At 38.2% G+C, this 21,700-nt stretch overlaps 1 protein-coding gene across 2 annotated transcripts in view; it reads left to right on the plus strand.

The window, feature by feature from the left end:
- The window catches only part of CLIC4 (chloride intracellular channel 4), a 90,539-nt gene that overhangs the window by 61,214 nt on the left and 7,625 nt on the right, over nucleotides 1-21,700 (plus strand). For both annotated transcript variants that reach the window (XM_032300861.1, XM_032300862.1), the window contains exons 3-4: nucleotides 2,423-2,548; nucleotides 13,554-13,660. In XM_032300861.1, the coding sequence (XP_032156752.1) occupies nucleotides 2,423-2,548; nucleotides 13,554-13,660 (233 nt within the window). The remainder of the gene's footprint in view (nucleotides 1-2,422; nucleotides 2,549-13,553; nucleotides 13,661-21,700) is intronic.

The following is a 21,700-nucleotide window of genomic DNA, read 5'->3' on the forward strand; positions in this document are numbered from 1 at the left end:
GAGAGAGAGAGAGAGAGAGAGAGAGAGAGAGAGAGAGAGAGAGAGACACCCCTGTCTCTAAAAAAGATTGAATAAAAATTTTAAACATTAAGAATCTTTTTGTTTAGATAGCTTAAAAGCTTTCATAATTAATTATAGACGTAATGGGTATCATTTATTTTGTCCTATGTGCCCTACCACACCTACCCATGTGGGTTTTTTTGTTTTGTTTTGTTTTTAAAGCATGGAGACCTCCTTCTCCTCTTTAATCTACCCGGTTCTTTGAAAAACTACTTGTGAAAACACACTTATTACCTTACACTTAGGCATTTAATTGACTGTTAGTTATAAAAATGTTAATGGAGGCAGGCATGGTGGCTCACCCATGTAATCCCAGCACTTTGGGAGTCCGAGGCGGGTGGATCACCTGAGGTCTGGAGTTCGAGACCAGCCTGACTAACATGGTGAAACCCTGTACTAAAAATACAAAAATTAGCCAGGCATGGTGGCAGGCACCTGTAATCCCAGCTACTCAGTAGAATCGCTTGAACCTGGGAGGCAGAGGTTGCAGTGAGCCAAGATCGCACCATTGCACTCTAGCCTGGGTGACAGAGTGAGACTCTGCCTCAAAAAAAAAATGGTAATGGATATGTTTATGACTTTGGAGTGAGAAAATTGTTTTCCACGTAACCACAATTTATATATGATAAGATTAAAGAGCATTCTATTTTTTTTTTTTTTTTTTTTTGAGAGAGATTCTTGCTTTGTTGCCCAGGCTAGAGTGCAGTGGTAAAATCTCGGCTCACTGCAACCTCCACCTTCCAGGTTCAAGCAATTCTCCTGCCTCAGCCTCCCGAGTAGCTGGGACTACAGGTGTGCACCACGACGCCCAGCTAATTTTTGTATTTTTAGTAGAGACAGGGTTTTACCATGTTGATTCATTTATCAAGATTTTGCCACATTTGTTTTGTCCCTGTTTTATTTTCTTTGCTGAAATGTTTTAAAGTAAATGCTAGACACCATGTCATTTCACCCCTACTTACTTCAGTGTATGTCTTCAAACAGGGTAGATATTTTGTTATCTCCTGCAGTTCCTAGTGTACAATTTGAGATTTCCCTGGTTATCTCTGAAATATCTTTTTATCTTTGGTTGGTTTGTTTAAATCAATATCCAAGCAATTTTTATCACTGCAGCCTCAACCTCCTGGGTTCAACCAATCCTCCCACCTCAGCCTCCCAAGTAGCTGGGACTACAGGCACATGCCACCACACCCAGCTAATTAAAAAAATTTTTTTTATAGAGATGAGGTCTCACTATGTTGCCCAGGCTGGTCTTACTCCAACTCCTGGACTCAATCCTCCTGCCTTGGCCTCTCAAAGTGCTAAGGTTACAGTTATGAGCCACTGTACCCAGCCTGCCCAAGAGGCTTGATTAGAACCACTTTGATAATTTTTCTTTTCTTATCTTTTTTGTTTTTTTTTTTTTTTTTTTTGAGACGGAATCTTGCTCTCTCACTCAGGCTGGAGTGCAATGGCACGATTTCGACTCACTGTAATCTCCACCTCCCCGGTTCAAGCGATTCTCCTACCTCAGCCTCACGAGTAGCTGGGATTATAGGCTCATGCCACTATGCCCAGTTAATTTTTGTATTTTTAGTAGAGACAGGGTTTTGCCATGTTGGCCAGGATGATCTCGAACTCCCGACCTTGTGATCCGCCCACCTTGGCCTCCCAAAGTGCTAGGATTACTGGCATGAGCCACCATGCCAAGCCTTTTCTTTTTTTTTTGAGGCAGGGTCTCGCACTGTCACCGAGGCTGGAGTGCAGTGGCAGGTTCTCAGCTCACCGCAATCTCTGCTTTCCGGGTTCAAGTGATTCTCCTGCCTTAGCCACCTAAGTAGCTGGGACTACAGGCACATGCCACCATGCCCGGCTAATTTTTTGTATTTTTAGTAGAGATGGGGTTTCACCATGCTGGCCAGGCTGGTCTCGAACTCCTGACATCAGGTGATCCCCCTGCGTTGGCCTCCCAAATGGCTGGGATTACAGACATGAGCCACTGCGCCCGGACAATTTCTTTGTTTTCTTTTTGAGACAGGGTCTGTCTGTTGCCCAGGCTGGAGTGTAGTGGTGTGATCATGGCTTACTACAGTTTCAACTTCCCAGGCTCAAGTGATCCTCCCACCTCAGCCTTCCTGGTAGCTGGGACTATAGGCACACAGCACCATGCCTGGCTTTTTTATATTTTGTAGAGACAGGATCTCACCATGTTGCCCTGGCTGGTCTCAAACCCCTGGCCTCAAGCAGTCTCCCACCTTGGCCTCCCAAAGTGCTGTAATTACAGATGCAAGCCAACGTGCCCGGCCCACTTTGAGAATTTAAAGAATTATTGCTGTTTTAGTGCAAAAAATGATCTGATTTTGACCAATATTTTGCCCAACAGGAAGCCTGCAGACCTGCAGAACTTGGCTCCCGGGACCCACCCACCATTTATAACGTTCAACAGTGAAGTCAAAACGGATGTAAATAAGATTGAGGAATTTCTTGAAGAAGTCTTATGCCCTCCCAAGTGAGTATCGAAGAAAATATGTATGAAAATATTGTCACTTTTTTGAAGCTTGTGTTTTTTGTCTGTAGAGACCTTTCTCACAGCATTAATTTGGAATGACTAGGACTATTTTTATGTTTCTTATAATTAATGCTACACAGATATAAGAATTGGCTTCCAGCTAGGCCAATAAGCCATACTAAGAAAAGAAAGGTGGGGATTTGTCTAAGCTGTAGAGTGCATGGTAGAAAGATTTGGGTTGTGTGTGATAGGTCAGGAAAGACTGGTTATTTGTGGGCTGTAGGTCTCAAACTGAGAGAGAAGTTTAAAGAGGAGAAGGGTTGGGGAAAGACACATTCCAACTGAACCCAGTAAGAATGTTTTAGCAAGAGTGTGGCACAGACTGCTATGAGATTTGATTTCAGTTCATATTAAAGGTAACTTTCTAAAGCTATAATCAGACAGTTTCCCTAGGATTCGGAGTTTTTATTTACTTATTCTTTGAGCTGGTCCAGATCTCTAGGTCCTGCCTATACTATAATGATAGTTACATAAATTACAAATATGCAGCTTTGCATCATACTGTAATCTTGGCATAGATTCAAAGCACTGGTTTCTTTTAGGCTTTTCTAGTTTCATTATACTGAAAATTGACATGTTTTGTTTCTACTGACCCAAACCTTTATTACTGGTTAACTTGACTCTTACCCTCCATGTCTAGATATATTTTCCAGGATTATTGGGATTATTGAGATAGAGGGTTCTCAAATAATTATAGGCATACCCTGAAGATATTACGGGTTAGGTTCCAGACTACCATGATAAAATGAATGTTGCAATAAAATGAGTCACATGATATTTTTGGTTTCCCAGTGCATGTAAAAGTTATCTTTGCAGTAGTATATCATAGTGTTTTAAGTGTGCAATAATGGCATTATGTCTGAAAAAATTACACATACCTTAATTTTAAAATACTTTATTGCTTAAAAAATGCTAATGGTTATCTAAGGCTTTAGCAAGTCAATCTTTTTGCCAACGGGGTCTTGCCTTGATGTTGCTGGCTATTGACTGATCAGGATGGTGGTTGCTGGTTGAGATGGCTGTGGCAATTTCTTGAAATAACAATGAATTTTTCTGCATTGATGGACTCTTCCTTTCATGAAAGATTTCTCTGTAACATGCAGTACTGTTTGATAGCATTTAAAATTTTTAAAATAAATATTCTTTGCCTGAGGGATAATTTCAAGAGGTCATAGGCCCCTGTTTGATAGCATTTTCCTCACAATAGAACCTTTTTCAAAATTAGAGTCAATCTTCTGAAACTCTTCTGCTATTTTAACAACTAAGTTGATGTCATATTCTAAATTCCTTGTTGACATTTATCAATGTTCTTAGCATCTTCACTAAGTTTAGATTCTATCTCAAGAAGCCATTTTCTTTGCTCATTCATAAGAAGCAACTCGTCATCCATTCAAATTTTATTATGAAAGCAGAACAATTTGATTACATCTTCAAGCTTCACTTCTAATTTTAGTTCTCTTGCTATTTTCAACACATATGTAGTTCCTCCCTCCACTGATGTCTTGAACCTATGAACGTCATCCATGAGGGTTAGAATCCACTTCTTGCAAACTCCTGTTAAATTTTGACCTCCTCTCATGAATCATGAATGCTCTTAGATCTACCATCTAGAATGGTAAATCCTTTCCAGGTTTTCAGTTTGCTTTGCCCAGATCCGTCAGAGGAATCACTTTCTATGGCCTTATGAAATGTATTTATTAAATAATAAGACTTGAAAGTCAAAATTACTCTTTAACTTACGGACTGCAGAATGGTTGTTGTGTTAGCAGGCATGAAAACAACCATGATCTCCCTGTAGATCTCTATCAGAGTTCTTGGGTGATTAGGTGCATTGTCAATGAGTGGTAATATTTTGAAAGGAATCTTTTTTTCCTGGACAGTGGGCCTAAAATATTTAGTAAACCATACTGTGAACAGATGGATGTGCCATTATCCCGGCTTTATTGTTCCATATATAGAGCATTTACAGAGTAGATTCAGTCTTTTTTTTTTTTTTTTTTTTTTTTTTTTTTTTTTTTTTCTGAAATGGAGTCTCAGTCCGTTGCCCTGGCTGGAGGGCAGTGGTGCGATCTCAGCTCACTGCAACCTCTGCCTCCCAGGTTCAAGCCATTCTTCTCCCTCAACCTCCTGAGTAGCTGGGACTAGTATGCACCACTGCACCTGGCTAATTTTTGTATTTTTAGTAGAGACAGGGTTTTGCCATGGTAGCCAGGGTGGTCTCAAACTCCTGACCTCAAGTGATCCACCGGTTTCAGCCTACCAAAGTGCTGGGATTACAGGCGTGAGCCACCGTGACCAGCTGATACAGTATAATTCTTAAGCTTTCTGCAAATTTTGGAATGGAAGATGGACATGGGTTTCAACCTAATGTCAACAGCTGCATTAGACTCCAACAAGAGTCAGCCTGTCCTTTGAAGATCCGAAACCAGGCATTAACTTTTCCCCTGTAGCTAAGAAAATGATAGATGACACCTTCTTTCAGTAACAGGTTTAGTCTGCATTAAAAATCTGTCTAGTGGAGCCACCTTCATAAGTGATCTACCTAGAGGATCAATGATGAAGGTGGATCACATTTTCTAGATAGATCATCTAGGAAGGTGATGAAGGAAGATCTAGATAGATGAGCGAGACCTTATAGATAACTTGCTGCAGCTTCTGCATAAGCATTTGCTGCTTCATGTTGTACTTTTATGCTTTTATGTTACAAAGATGGCCTCTTTCCTTAAACCTCACGAACCAACCTCTGCCAGCTTCAAACTTTTCTTCTGTAGCTTTGTCACCTTTCTCTGCCTTCATAGAACTGAAGCGAGTTAGGACCTTGCTCTGGATTAGACTTTGGCTTAAGGAAATGCTGTGGGTGGTTTGATTGTTTATCTGGACCACACAAACTTTCTTCCTACCAGCAATAAAGCTATTTTTTCTATCATTTGTGTGTTCACTGGAATAGCACCTTTAATTTCCTTTAAGAACTTTTCTTCTATGTATGCAAGTCGATTGTTTGGTGCAAGAAATATAGCTTTTAGCCTATCTCAGCTTTTGGTCTGTCTCAGCTTTCGACATGCTTTCCTCACTAAGCATAATCATTTCTAGCTTTTGATTTAAAGTGAGAGATATGTAACTCTTCCTTTCATCTGAACACTGAGAGGCCATTGTAGGGTCATCAGCTGGCCTAATTTTAATATTATTTTGTCTCAGGGAGCAGGGAGGCCTGAGGAGAGGGAAAGAGACGGGAGAATAGCAAATCACTGGAGCAGTCAGAATACATACAATATTAATCAGTTAAGTTTGCTGTTTTACATGGATGTGGTTTGTGGTGCCCCCAAAACAGTTACAAGAGTAACATCAATGATCACTGATCACAGATCATCATAACAGATTTAATAATAATGAAAAATTTTGAAATATTGTGAAAAATGCCCAGAATGTGACAGAGACGTCAAGTGAGCACATGCTGCTGGAAAAAATGGTGCCATCTTGCTTGACGCAGGATTGCCATAAACCTTCAATTTGTAAAAAATGTAATATCTGCAAAAATGAAGCAAAGCTCAGTAAAGCAAAGCACAGTAGGACAAGGTGTATGCCTGAAGTTACTCAATTTTTTTTTTTTTTAAGAGAGCCTCACTCTGTCACCTAGGCTGGAGTACAGTGGCACCATCTTGGCTCACTACAACCTCTGCCTCCCAGGTTCAAGCAATTCTTGTGACAGCCTCCCAAGTAGCTGGGATTATAGGCATCTGCTAATTTTTGTATTTTTAGTGGAAATAGGGTTCCAAATGGTTCCACCGTGTTGGCCAGGCTGGTCTTGAAATACTGACCTCAAGGGATCTGCCTATCTCGACCTCCCAAAGTGCTGGGATTACAGGTGTGAGCCACTTGCCTGGCTCAGTTACTCAGTATTCATCCATTTATTTATTCATTGGTTTATTCATTCTGCAAAGGGTTAATGGACTACAAAGCATTGTGGATATGTTAGTAAGACACAGTTCTTGCCCTCCAAAAGTACAGTCAAGTATGAGTGGAGAAGTGGTTATGGTGGTGTGATGAGAAGGTGAATGGAATCAGGAAAGGCTTTAGAGAAGAGACAACACTTGAACTTCAAACTCTGTTATTTAAAAAAAAGTGGGCCGGGCACTGTGGCTCACACCTGTGATCCCAGCACTTTGGGAGGCTGAGGCGGGTGTGGATCACAAGGCGGGTATGGATCACAAGAGTTTGAGACCAGCCTGGCCAAGATGGTGAGACCCTGTCTCTACTAAAAATATAAAAATTAGCCAGATGCAGTGGCAGGCACCTGTAATTCCAGCTACTCAGGAGGCTGAGGCAGGAGAATTGCTTGAACCCTGGAGGCATTGGTTGTAGTGAGCCGAGACTGCACCACTGCACTCTAGCCTGGGCGACAGAGCAAGACTCTGTCTCAAAAAAAAAAAAAAAAATGTTCAGCAGTTGAACAAAGGAATGACAAGTATTCCAGCGTAGAAGAGTCATTTTAAATATATAGCATACATGTTTATATTTATGCTATACACAAATAGTATGTAATAATATATATTATTAATTATGATTAACATAATTAATATATGTATATTTGCGGGAAACTTGGGCGAGTTGGCTGGACTGTGATGTGCATGGTTGGGATGGCAGGCAGGAGGCCGATGAGCAACAATGCCTCTGTCTATAACCAGCTTCTCATCTGTTGTGAGCAGAATTGCTCTCTGGTTAGTGATGTTGTGCTAAGCCTAAGATTTTATTTTCTTAATTCTTTTTTATGCTAAAATTCTGAAAGCCTATCCTCTGTTATCCTTCCTGTTCTTCTAAGAGCCTGGAATTTCTTTTTATCTCTACCTTCCCAGGAGACCTAACCTTCCTTTTATCCCTAGTAAAGTATCTCCAAACCAACATTAAGAAAACTATATCTTGATTTTTCTTTCAGGCCATGCATATAATTAGAATTGCAATAAATCAAAGTTAGGGTATTTGTGAATATAAATTGAAGCTTTTTATCTCTCAGTAGGGTACTATTATGAACATGCATTCAACTTGCTGGAAGTAACTTTTTTTTTTTTTGAGATGGAGTTTCACTCCTGTTTCCCAGGCTAGAGTGCAATGGCATGATCCCGGCTCATCACAACCTCCACCTTCCAGGTTCAGGAGATTCTCCTGCCTCAGCCTCCCAAGTAGCTGGAATTATAGGCATCTACCACCATACCCGGCTAATTTTTTGTATTTTTAGTAGAGACGGGATTTCACCATGTTGGCCAGCTGGTCTTGAACTCCTGATCCCAGGTAATCCACCCGTCTTGGACTCCAGAGTGCTGGGTTTACAGGTGTGAGCCACTGTGCCTGGCTATAATTTTTTTTTTTTTTTTTTTGAGACAGAGTCTTGCTCTGTCGGCCAGGCTGGAGTGCAATGGTGTGATCTCGGCTCACTGCAACCTCTGCCTCCTGGCGATTCCCCTGCCTCAGCCTCCTCAGTAGCTGGGACTACAGGCACTCACCACCATGCCCGGCTAATTTTTTGTATTTTAGTAGACATGGTATTTCACCATGTTGGCCAGGATGGTCTCAATCTCCTGACCTCGTGATCCACCCACTTCAGCCTCTCAAAGTGTTGGTGTTACAGGTGTGAGCCACTGTGCTCGGCCTAACTTTTTTTTTTTTTTTTTTTTTAAAGAGACAGTGTCTTGCATTGTTGCCCAGGCTAGAGTGCAGTGGTACAGTCTTGGTTCATTGCAGCCTTGAACTCCTAGGTTCCTGCCTAGGATGATCTTCCTGCCTCAGCCTTCCAAATAGGTGGTGCAGCACTATGCCCCACTCCTAGATCCCTTTTTAGTTTTTTTTTGTTTGTTTTGAGACATGGTCTTGCTCTGTTGCCCAGGCTAGAGTGCAGTGGTACGATCATGGCTCACTGTAGCGTTGACCTCCTGGGCTCAAACAATTCCCTTGAGCTGGGAGTACAGGTGTACACCACATGCCCAGCTAAGTTTTTAAAAATTTTTCTAGAGATGGGGTCTTGCTATATTGCCTAGGCTGGTCTCAAACTCCTAGGCTCAAGCCATCTGCCCGCATCAGCCTCCCAAAGTGCTAGGATTACAGGCGTGAGCCACCATGACTGGCCAGGGATTGTTTTTGATGCTGCTTATCCGTCTGCTCTTATTAATTACACTCAAGTGCTAATTATGTGCCATGCATTATGCTTTGTGGGTTATTTTGTGGATTATCTCTGTTAATCCTCACAAAGGCTTTGTGAAGAAACTGAAGACGTAATCCAAATAATTTGTCCAAGGTTTCATAGTTATTGGTGGCAGAGCAGGAATACTTTTGAAGCCATATCAATGTGACTTTAAAAATCTGCGTTTCATCTGCTCTTTGCTTTCTACTTCTCATTTTATTGGGTTTGGCTTTTGTAAAAGAGGGAAAATGTTAAGTCATTAATTGGGATTGTGCTTTAATGAGTAGAAAATTGAAAGCTTGCTCAAGTTTAGAGGAAAGGTAGGAGGGAAATCAAAGATAGTTTACTTGACTGCCATGAGCAAATTAGACCAAAGGTGGTTATCAAACTTAATTCAGTGAATTCTTTTTCTTTTTTTGAGACAGTGTTGCTCTGTCACCCAGGCTAGAGTGCAGTGATGCCATCTTGGCTCACTGCAACTTCCGCCTCCTGGGTTGAAGCTATTCTCCTCCCTCAGCCTCCCAAGTAGCTGGGATTACAGGCATGCACTACCATGCCTGGCTAATTTTTGTATTGTTAGTAGAGATGGGGTTTCACCATGTTGGCCATGCTGGTTTGGACCATGTTGGCCATGCCAGTTTGGAACTCTTGACCTCAAGTGATGCCCCCACATCAGCCTCCCAAAGTTCTGGGATTACAGGCATGAGTCACCACACCCACCCTTAATTCAGTGAATTCTTTGAAAAAATAGATGATTCTGAACTCTTCTGATGAATTTTTATTTATTTGTATGCATTGAAACAGTATGTTTGAAGTGGGAATGCCTTCTTCCTAGTGGGCTCTGTGGACCCAGGATGTGAAATGCTAATTAATTAGCATAATTTCCATCATGCAGAATTGTTTCTAGGTGAAAAGTGGGAGGAGGAAGTGTTTTTAGGATTACAACCTGCGTTTATTTTCTTCCCCCTCTATTGTGTTATATTGTTCCAGGGCACCCAGGAATGATTCTGTCTCACTGCCTTTTCCTTCCAGAACAAGGAGGCCTCAGGTCTTTATTGCTAGTCCTCTTCAGGCTCTGCTTGTAGGATCTTTTGTTTCTAAATAGGTTGAGGAGAAAAGGGAGAAGAATTGTGCAGGCTGGTTGACTGGAATCTAGCATTTCTAATAACATGTTTTTGGCATTTGATGATACTGAGAACAGAGTGGCTTTTTGTGAACACTTCCTGATTTAATCATGACAAATATAAATACAGGCAATTGTCTACTCTAGAGTTGCTTAACATTGAGAGACTAATGAAAAGCTCAAATCAAATAACTTTTACTGGTGTGTGTAACTGTAGGTTTTAAAGTGAACTTTCTCTTCTCTGGGGAAAGTATTTTTGTGTATACTTTTTAGTTCCTCTTGTTTGAATCTAAAGAAACCACTTTGCTAAAAAACTTTGAAACTTGGATGTTTAACTGAAACAGCCTGGATACTTGGCTAACTTACTAATAAAAGGATAAAATAGAAGGGAGGTAGATAAATTTGGAGGGGCATGCAGTAAAATGTTATTACACTTTTTTAAAAATGAGACATACAGTAAAGGAATTTGCAAGGCTAATCAGCCTTCATTTTTATATTAACACTAGAAAGGCAAGAAGTCTGAGATCTTTCCTAAAAGCATAGAAACATTCTTAGCTAGTCTACCGTTAAGAGTCTGTGATATAAGCAGAATTAAGGATTAATCTGAAAGTCTAAATACCCTGGGTGCTCATGTCTGTTCTGTCACTGACACTTAAGTCATTTATTAATTATTTGCCTCCCTTTTGTTAAATGTTAAAATGAGTTCTCACAATAATTGAAAACCATTGCTTGATTAAGTTATTTGCTAAAGCTAATAATAATGTATAAATTAAAATGTAATGTTTGGGGAAGATGCATAAAAGTTGATTTTGAACCTACTGGTTTAGAATTTGATTTATCTTTTAGAGAAAATCTGAATTGTAATAGAAACAAAAACACTGGACCTGAGAACAGGAGATTTCAGTTTTAGTTTGTCAATACTTTTTTTTTTTGAGATGGAGTCTCACTCTGTCGCCCAGGCCGAGTGCAGTGGCACAATCTCTGCTCACTGCAACCTCTGCTTCCTGGTCTCAAGCAATTCTCCTGCTTCAGACTCCTGAGAGGCTGGGATTACAGGTGCCCACCACCATGCCCGGCTAATTTTTGTATTTTTAGTAGAGACAGGGTTTCGCCATGTTGGCCAGGCTGGTCCTGAACTCCTGACCCTGAATGATCCACTGGCCTCGGCCTCCCAAAGTGCTGGGATTAGAGGTGTGAGCCACTGCTCCAGCCTAGTTTGTTAATACTTTTAATTATAGTCGAGTGATTTGGGGGCCAAGTGTGTAAACTTTCTGGAACATAATTTCCTTTTAGGTAAAATGGAGATCTGAGATGAACATTTGCTTATAGCTCTACTATTCTGTGCATTAAATTAATAGTACAGGCCGGATGCAGTGGCTCACGTCTGTAATCCCAGCACTTGGGAGGCTGAGGCAGGAGGATCACTTGAGCCCAGGAGTTCAGCACTAGCTGAGTTAACATGGTGAAACCCTATCTCTACCAAAAATACAAAAAGCTAACCAAGTATGGTGGCATACGCCTGTAGTCCCAGCTACTCAGGAGGCTAAGGTGGGAGGATTGCTTGAGCCTGTAGGTTGCTGCAGTGAGCCAAGATCCTGCCACTGCACTCCACCCTGGATGACAGAGGGAGACCCTGTCTCTCCGTCTGTCTGTCTTTCTCTGTCTCTCCCTCTCACACACACATACACGTACACGTACAAAATTAGTAATTCATCTCAGAGGGACAACAGGGTATATTATAAGAATTAAACTGTATAAATGAATGATGAATATGTAAATGATTTGTAATTCAAGCCTGCCTTCCTGTAAATTTTGAGAATTATGAGGCTTACTTCATTAGTACAACTAGGTACAGCTAAATAGTAGTTAGAGAAAAGGAGAGTTTGGGAAACTTGGCTACAGGAAGACACAGATGTATTGAAAAGGCACTTATGTTCATTGCACTATTTTTTGTTTGAGTCAGTGATGGTCCTGTATTACAAGCTATGCAAACATTTAAACTGGAGGCTTGTTTATATAGTCAAGGGAAATCCAGGGTTGGTGGACCTGTGATTAACTCTTTCAGCTCAGACAGAAACAAAAAAAGTAGAGAGGGTAAAGGGTCCTATATTTGGGGATGTGCAGTTAATATACATCTAGATAGGTATAGATATCTAAATTCAGGTGAAACTCACTATAATTTTTTACAGAAAAACTCTTTATGTAAATAATTGTGTTTATGTGTTTATAAGATCAATCTTTAATCTTAAAAAATTTTTAAGACCTTTTAAAAAGAAAGATGTCTTGAGCATGTAAGTGTTCAATAGATAGTTTACATCCACCTTACCCATATAGTACTCTGCTCAATATTTAGAAGACATATCTCTTCCTGAATTCAAAATAGTAAACAGAAGTATGAATATAAAAACTGAAACACAACTTGCAACTGAACTAAATTTCGAAAACTACTTCCGTTTATTTTTAATTTAAAGAAAACTGATAAGGCAGTGTCTTTAAACGCATGAATGAATTGAAATAACTAGTACACTGTAAGATTTTTTTCTGAAGTCTTACTGCTCCCAAGTCCATTTTCTAGTGACATTTTGCAGGACCTTCAAGCTGATTAATCTTCCCTAAAATGGGACTAAGAATCTGAATTCCTCTAGCCCTGACTCCTGAGGCTAACATGAATGAATCCTGCTAAAGAGAGGATGAATAATCAAGCTTTTTCACATATTTTTCAATTTGAAGAAAAAATATACACAGAGTATATGTGTTTTAAAGCTAAATATGTGAAATACGCATTTTTGTGTGTTTTAAAAAGCTGATGTATTACATCTGTTCTAAAAGTGGAAAAATGTGACAACACAATAGAGCAGTTGTCAGCGTGCTCCTGACATCTTATTTTTTGTTGTTGTTCAGTACTACCCTCATAAATATTCTAGGGAATGTTTAATATAAGGGAGGTTTTGGCAAATCCCAGGTGTAGGTTTCAAGCGATTGATCTGCCTTCTACTATTATGTCCTTAACCTGCTATGGATGATCATGATGTTTGACCAGCCTACGTGCTTTTCCTGCCATTGAGTTCTCTGGCTGGTTTAGTGTAGGGCATACTGAGGATCTGGTTGTCCGCTGTTTGAGAAGGCGTGAGAGCTATGCTGTCTGGTGACTACTGAGCACTTGAAATGTGACTAGTGCAACTGATGAAGTGAATTTTTAATTTTATTTAATTTTGATTTAAATTCATATTCAAATAGGTATATGGCACTAGCAGCTACTGTATTGGTCAATTAAGATATAGAACATTTCCATCATCACAGAAAGTTCTCTTGGACAGCACTGCTCTAGCAGTCTCATTCTAAGACTCCCGTTGGCCTGGCACTAATCTCTGAACATGTCAACTGTTTCCCCAAATTCTAATTTATCAGATGGAGGTGGCATGCAGATGCCATGTGGTTGCCAAGAAGATTAATATGTGAACAAAAACACAGTGCAGAGTTTCATCTCCTAAGGAAAAAAACATTTAAAAAAATATCATAGAAAACAAATGATGCTATTTCTTATTGTAATAACTATTAAAAGATGTCTAGTAACTGCTAGCACAGTGGTTTGAGAGAACTTATGCTAATGTATCTTGGAAGGATCTATAATTCATATCACATTTTCTATTTAGGTACTTAAAGCTTTCACCAAAACACCCAGAATCAAATACTGCTGGAATGGACATCTTTGCCAAATTCTCTGCGTATATCAAGAATTCAAGGCCAGAGGCTAATGAAGGTAAAAAAATTGACTTACCAATGCAGAAAAACCCCCCAAACAACAAGCTGTTATTATGACAGTGATTATAAATGAATACTTTAGAGTCCAGGCATTCCTATAAGTAATAAAAACTGTCTTTCAGAGTTGATCAGAAATTTGGTGATAAACTGGAATAAGTCCCTATGTTGCTGTTTTTCTATGTTTCTAGCTAGTAGCACAGTATGTAGTAAGTGTGCGATAAAATGCTTCTTGAATGAAGTTGATTTCATATTATTTTGAGAAGTTACTGTGAAGGGAGCTAGGGAAAGAATGGCGCATCAGAAACAGTGGGTTGTGTGGTACTGGTGGTGGTGTTTTAGAATAGACTGGTTGAGCTTAATGTAAACTATAACTAAATCTTTATTGTTGAGTGCCTGCAGCCTAAAGTCAAGTGAGGGATTTTGTTTTGTTTTGTTTTTTTTACTAATTATCCTTAAAGAGCAAATTTTGGAGTTGCTTTAAGAGGGTAATTAGACATACCAGCTTTCCAGATTTCTCTGTGTCTTCAAACTGGAATTTCATTTTCAAGTCATGTTTTCATGGTGAGAATTATTTAGGTAGTACAGTTGCAATTTTCTCTTATTTATTAAAGGACACTATTTTTATTATTTTATTTACCAAATGGATGTATAGTGTAGGGAGGTCTCTTTGGAAGAGATTCCATTTAATGAACCTTGTCTTAACTATAGCATTCAGTAATTTCCCTTTCTCTTCTCTTCAGGGTGTTAAATATAGTTCTCTCTGGGGAAAACTGTGTAGCACACATCAGTGTTTATTTGAAAGTAACCCAATAACCAAAAATACTGGCTCCTAAAATATGATAGTTTCAGATAGTTTGGTAGCTTGGGTGGGGTTCTTTTGAGAAGAAGTTTATGTCAGCAAATGAACAAGAATACCAAAGGGGAAAATACCAGTGCTGGTTAAACAAGAATAAATATATTTTTAAAAAGTGAAATACTTGCTAATTTTCTTATGTTATTTCAGTAGACAAATTCCCAAGCTACTCAGGCTATTTCTTATTACAAAATTTCCAAATTGCAGCATTTTATAATATAGCATTGAATTCCAGTGTCTATTTGCTCTTGATTTTTGGAATGATACTGCATGGAATGTTTTTCTACAGTGAACGGAAAAAAGGGAAAAATATTAGTGCTCAGGTCTGGCTTATATCTATTAATAATATATTCCAGTAGCTGCCGTGGTTTGGAAGCAATTTTCTTTAGTAATTGGCTTTTATTTTTCCTAACTAATGTTTCTGTCTGAGCAATTTATACATTAAGTAAGGGTTGTGCTGGAGCCCCTCCTTTCCACAGTGTCTTTTCTGTTCTGCCCTTCCTTCATGCGCACTTTTATTTTCATAAAACTACCCTTGTATACCCAGATGCTTCTGCTGCATACTTCTTTGAGCAATCTTAGTTACAGTTATGCTTTTATTTCTCTGTGTGGTTTTTGGGAGTTGGAGGGTGGTTAAATTTCTTCTGACACTTGGTGGGGAGGAGAAAGGAATAAAAATGTGTTTGCTTCTGCTTTGAGAGGTAAGGATGGGGAGGGGAAGAAAAAGGTTGTAAAGTGACTCATTTAAGTATAACTTTGTATTCTATTTTTTCCTCTATCAATTTGTTACTATCTTAAGTAACCACCGACTTTTCCTGTCCTCAGAATGCTGTAACCAATGAGAACAAACAACATAATAGACTAGGTAGTATATAATCTAGAAGGCTTTATATTAAATTACCTGCTGGCAAATAAAAGTTCCAGTTGCCAAGCAACTTCTCTCCACAGGGACCTGTTGAGGCCATGAGACTTTAGCAAACAATATTTCAAATCACTTTGGAACCTAATGGGCCCTTCTTATGTATGTTTGCTGCAGGTCTCATATCTGTTAAGTGCAATCAAATGCCTTTAGTAATCCTTGGAAATTAGTGATTCACCGTTTTATTTCCCCAAACTCCCACCCAAATGCTGACAATCTACACAGAGATGGATTTGTCATTTTAAATGGTAAATCACAGTAGACAAGTTGATTAGTTTTTCTAGCCTGTTAAATATTTTTTAAATCCAATATATTTGGACAATTTTAAGACCCTTTAGGACTTAATTCTAAGTAAGGGATTAGATGTCTGGATGCTAGTTTTGGTCTAGTGAAAGTGAAGTAGAAGAGCTAGTGCTTAGGTTGGGGGATGAAGTAAATAAGTAAAATTTAAAGAATAAAGGAAAACACTGATGATGGATAGATAATACATATATAATTCTTTTGGTAACACGTTCAAATTTATTGGGAGTAAAAGTTTATGTAATCATTTAGTCATTCATAGAGAAGCTCATGGGTAATTCCTTTTGTGGGGATGCATTAAGTATAACCTGTTCCCAGATCTCCTATGGTTTTTTAAGTTCTGTGATGGCATTAATTTATGTAATTTACTAAGGCCCCAACTGTAACTAGTCGTTGGTATTTATAATACTTAAAAGAGAGAAATGAATTTAGCATTGTGAATGTACTCGGAGGCATATTTCATAATGTCCAAATTCCTATTTTTACATGGAGGCAAGGAATCTAGAGATTCTGATTAGTTCCTTTTTATTCAAGATCCTTTCCCTTCTCCTCTCCCCACTACTCCTGCCTTTCTCTCTGGAAAAGTGTTTGGAGTCAGAAGATAGTTGTTCATTATTGTAGCAGTAAGCCTACATTGTATATTTAATTATCTTTAAATATCCATTACCTCTTTCTGTTTTCCACTGATGTGTAACTTAGCCTAAAAACTTGTTTGTATAAGTTACCCTTTATTAAGACCAGCAGTAGCTTGAAAATTCGGTTTTATCCATGTAAGTGCTTATAATTTTTAGTCTGTGTTGTATTCATTGTAAATTGTCTTGTTTTTCAGTAACAAATACTCTTATTATATGTAATGTTTTCTGCCTTGAATTTTACTCATTCAGATCATACAAATAACAGAATACATGCTTGTTGAAAAAGTTAAAATAGTACAGGAATAAATTTAATAAAACTTAATTGCCCCTCCTTAATCACATTATATTACCTCTTCAACAATTTAATGTCCTCCTTTTTTAATATAATTTTGCAAAGATTTCTGTAAATATGTATTATGTACATACCCACATTATACAGTTATATTTTTTACCTATATGGTAGAAATGCTTCTATATCAAAATATAGATCTGGCTGGCCATGGCGGCCCAGCTCTGTAATCCCAGCACTTTGGGAGGCCGAGGAGGGCAGATCATGAGGTTAGGAGTTCGAGACCAGCAAGACCAACATGGTGAAACCCCGTCTCTACTAAAAATACAAAAATTAGCCGAGCATGATGGTGGGCACGTATAATCCCAGCTGCTAGGGAGGCTGAGGCAGGAGAATCGCTTGAACCCTGGAGACAGAGGTTACAGTGAGCCTGGATCACGCCACTGCACTCCAGCCTGAACTACAAGAGCGAGACTCCATCTCTAAATAAATAAATAAATAAATAGATTAAAAATACATATATATACGCACGCATGTGCGCGCACGCACACACACACACATACACATACATACATATATCTACCTCAATTTTTAGAAATTCTGCTTTGTATTTTATATATGGGTTTTCATTTAACCATTTCCATGTTGATAGACATCTAGACTCTCAAGTTTTGCTTTTTTGTTGTTTTTTTTTTTAACTATAACAAACAGTGCTACTGGTGAATGTCCTTGAGCTGGATTCCAAATAGTTTAAGAAGTTTTTGTGCATTTTAAATTTTGCTTTATTTTGCCAAATTGTTCTCCAAAAGTCTATACCAGTTTATAGTCCCACTAACATGAAAGTATTCATTTTCCTACACTTTGGACCCTGGTGCATGTTAATTTTTGTAATTTTGCTGTGTTCTCTTAGACAAAAAAGGGTGTTTTGACTTTCATAATTAATTTTAAACTGATTATGTTGCTCTGTTGCACCTAATAATTTTTTGAGAGCTTTTGAAATAGCTTCTTAAGAGATACCAACATTACTATATCAGGGGTATTGGAGAATAATAGTGCAACTTCTTAGATATAAAAGACAAGTAGCTACTTTCTGATGGCTTGCTACTGCCTTCTAGCGGTTAATTTTGACATTTTTAAATCTTTATATACTCCTTTGTGATGATTATTCTTGAAAACCGTAGTATGTTTATTGAATGGTGCTATTTAGTACTTTTTGATACCTCTGTTTGTGTTTGTTTTATTGGCCATACCTTATGTTGGTACATATAATTGTACCAAATCAGTTCATCATTCTTTGTTTTCATTAATTTACCCTTGTTATGGCATTCTTAACTATGAAAAATTAACACTATAGTCAGGTATAGCTATTCAACTTAATTGAAAGTGCTAAGTCCAAAATTATGGAAAAAACAGTCATTGTAATGTTATGCTAGACTCTTAATTTTCTCTTTTTAAAAAATTTATTGAAATGACACAAGGTCTTGCTATGTTGCCCAGGCTGGTCTTGACCTCTGAACTCAAGCAATCCACCCAGCTTAGCCTCCCAAAGTGCTGAGATTACAGGCGTGAGCCACTGTGCCTTACATTGAGGAATACTATATGTTATAAACCTTGTAAATTTAGGATATTATATATATAGAAATAAATATATATTATATATATAAAATATTTATATATAAATTATGTATGTAAATATATATATATATATATATATATATATATATAATTCAGGAAAAACATTAATTTAGATCAGGTCCAAGGTTAAAAATTTCCTCAAACTTGTCAAAACACTCAGGTAGCATTTGAGACAACAATTCAATGTTTGAATTCAGGCAACATTATCTTCCCAACAGACTGATTCTATTCATTGTAATCTGATCAAAGAACAAGTCCTTGTACTCTAATATGTTCTTGTTGTGCATTCACTGCCCGACCCCCGCCCTCCCTGTTTTTTTTTTTTTTTTTTTTTTTGAGACAGAGTCTTGCTCTGTCACCTAGGCTAGACTGCAGTGGTACAATCTCCACTCGATGCAACCTCCACCTCCCAGGTTCAAGTGATTCTCCTGCCTCAGCCTCCCAAGTAGCTGGCACTACAGGCACGCAGCACCATGCCTGGCTAATTTTTGTATTTTTAGTAGATACAAGGTCTCATCATGTTGGCTAGGCTGGTCTTGAACTGCTGACCTCAGGTGATCCACCTGCCTTGGCCTCCCAAAGTACTGGGATTACAGGCATAAACCACCATGCCTGGCCGTGCATTCACTGCTTTTAATAAGAAGCATATTGAATCTTGTTTACAGCCTTGAGATTCTGCTTTCTCCTTTTTCTCTTTTTTTCTCTTAAATATAACCATAAGAAGTTTATCATTTCCTGGAATTCTTACTGACCTAGCTGTTTCTCACATTGTATTCTCTTATTAATTTATAAACTTTACTTTTCAGCTAACTATATGCATTATCGTTGGCCTGAATGTAATTAATAAAAGCTTGTTTATTATTTTGTGTTTTTGATCTTTTATTTTTAAGTGGCTTCTCTGTCACTTCTCTAGTTCCAGTTGAGCTCTGCTAATGTCTCAACTTTATTTTACTGGGTTCCAGTGCCCTCTGCTGCTTATGTTTCCTCTAAGAAATAAGGTAGCTTGATTATGGCTATGGCTAGCATGATCCTTTTTAATATAATGGGTATACCTTTGATCTTGTCACTTATGATTTAGGTAATACATTCTAGTTTGTTTGATATTTATCTAAGTAAAAAATATTACTGTGTAGGCATGGTGGCTCACGCCTGTAATCCCAGCACTTGGGGAGGCCAAGGCAGGTGGATCACTTGAAGCCAAGAGTTCAAGACCAGCCTGACCAACATGGCATAACCATGTCTCTACTAAAAAATACAAAAATCATCCGGGCATAGTGGCGCCCACCTGTAATCCCAGCTACTTGGGAGGCTGAGGCAGGAGAGTCGCTTGAAACTGGGAGGCGGAGGTCGCAGTGAGCCAAGATCACATTACTGTACTCCAGCCTGGACGACAGAGTGAAACTCTGTCAATAAATAAATAAAATATATGTAGAATTAAAATACATAACAATAGTAGCATATATGACAGAAAGGAGGTTAATGTAGTTCTAAGGTCTTTGTATTATCCTGGAAGTGGTAGCAGTTATAATTAAACTTTAATGAGTCAGGGAAACAAAGACTAGTAAAAGGATGTATATTAAGCTAATAGAAGGTGAAATGGAAGAATAATTTAAAAAAATGTAATCCAAAGGAAGTTAGGAGAGAAGAAAAGAACAGAACAGGTGGGCAAGGATGTCCACAGAACAGGTGGACAAATAAGAAGTATGATGGCAGATTTAACCAGAGTTTTTAGTAATGACATTGAATATACATTATTTAAATATTCCAAATAAAAACAAAGTTTGCCAACTGGATTAAAAACAATGTTGCTTGTGTGTAAGACTGTGTGTGTGTGTGTGTGTGTGTGTGTGTGTGTGTGTGTGTGTGTATAGATATATATGAAACACACACAATGAGCCGAGATCATGCCATTGCACTCCAGCCTGGGTGTCAGGAGTAAAACCTTGTCTCAAAAACGGAAAAACAAGACTACAGCTAGAAAGTTTCTACATGTTTGAAAATTAACTAGTATATTTATAAATAATCCACAAATTGAAAAAGAATAAAAAGATGAAAATACAGAATGCCTACATTTGTGAGATATGACTAAAACTGTGCTTAGAGGGAATTTTATAGTTCCAAAAGTCTATATTAAAAGAGAGCTAAATATTGCTGATCTAAAACTTAGAAAAAGATTAGCAAATTAAACCTGAGAAGTTAAAAGGAAGGAAATACTGAAGAGCAGAATATAATGAAGTAGAAAACAAACATGACATTGAACAGGGAAACCAGAAGCTGGTTTTGGAAAAGTCTAACAAATAAAAAATTCATAAGTCCTTGACAAGAAAGATGAAGAAAAATGAGAGAAGACAGCAAAAACCAATATTAGGAATAAAAAGGAGGATTACTACAGATCTTACATTAAAATGATTTTTGGAGGATATTTTGAAAAATTTTATGTTTATAATTTTCAAAACATTGGAGAAATTTACAGAAAGTATAGTGTAACAAAATTGACACAAGGAGGAATTAAAAATGTGAATATTCTTATATTATCATTTAAGTTTCTTGTAATTAAAAGGAAAACTCTAGACCCAGATAGCTTCACTGTTGAACTCTTCTAAGCATTTGAGGAAGAAGTAAGATCATACTTGCATATACTTTCCCAGGGAACAGAAAAGAGGGAATACTTTCTAACTTGCTTTTTTAGGGCAGGCAGCCTTGATACCAAAACTGTACAAGAACATCAAAAGAAAGGACAATTTCAAGCCAATCTTTCTCGAATATAGGCGCAAAAGTCTGAAACAAAATATGCCAAATCCAGCAACATAAAAAAAGATAATACAACCAAGTTGGGTTTCTCAGGAATGGAAGATTGTTTACAAATTCAAAAATCTGACTGGGTGCTGTGACTCATGCCTGTAGTCTCAGCACTTTGAGAGGCAGGTGGATCATTTGAGGTCAGGAGTTCGAGATTAGCCTGGCCAATATGATGAAATGCTGTTTTCTCTGCAATCTCTTCCTTCTGCCTATCCTTTAAATGATGTTCCTTAGGGCATTATGTAGGCCTTCTGCTTCTCCTTTACTCCATGGTTTCATTGTTTATGTTCTCATAACTTCTAAACACATTGCTCCAGCTCTGTTTGTGACACTTGAAACCATGTTTGTTTGTCTGTTGGACATCCCTACTCACATGCCTTACAGGTACCTCAAACTCAGCATGTTAACTGAACTCATCTCCATATCCCCTAAAACTGTTTCTCTTTGGGAAGGTAAATGGCTCAGTAAATGACACCAGCATTCACCCTTGGAGTCTTTAGTTTGTTGACCAGCTTCTCTGTACTGCCCTCTGTCCCCAAGATTTAAACTCTCTGAGGGCAGAAACCTATTATACTTTATTCAACAGTGAATTTAATAGTCCTTAGAAT

Source organism: Sapajus apella, unplaced genomic scaffold, assembly GCF_009761245.1.
Source record: "Sapajus apella isolate SASKATOON/1434 unplaced genomic scaffold, GSC_monkey_1.0 scaffold43, whole genome shotgun sequence".
NCBI classification, from domain to species: domain Eukaryota; kingdom Metazoa; phylum Chordata; class Mammalia; order Primates; family Cebidae; genus Sapajus; species Sapajus apella.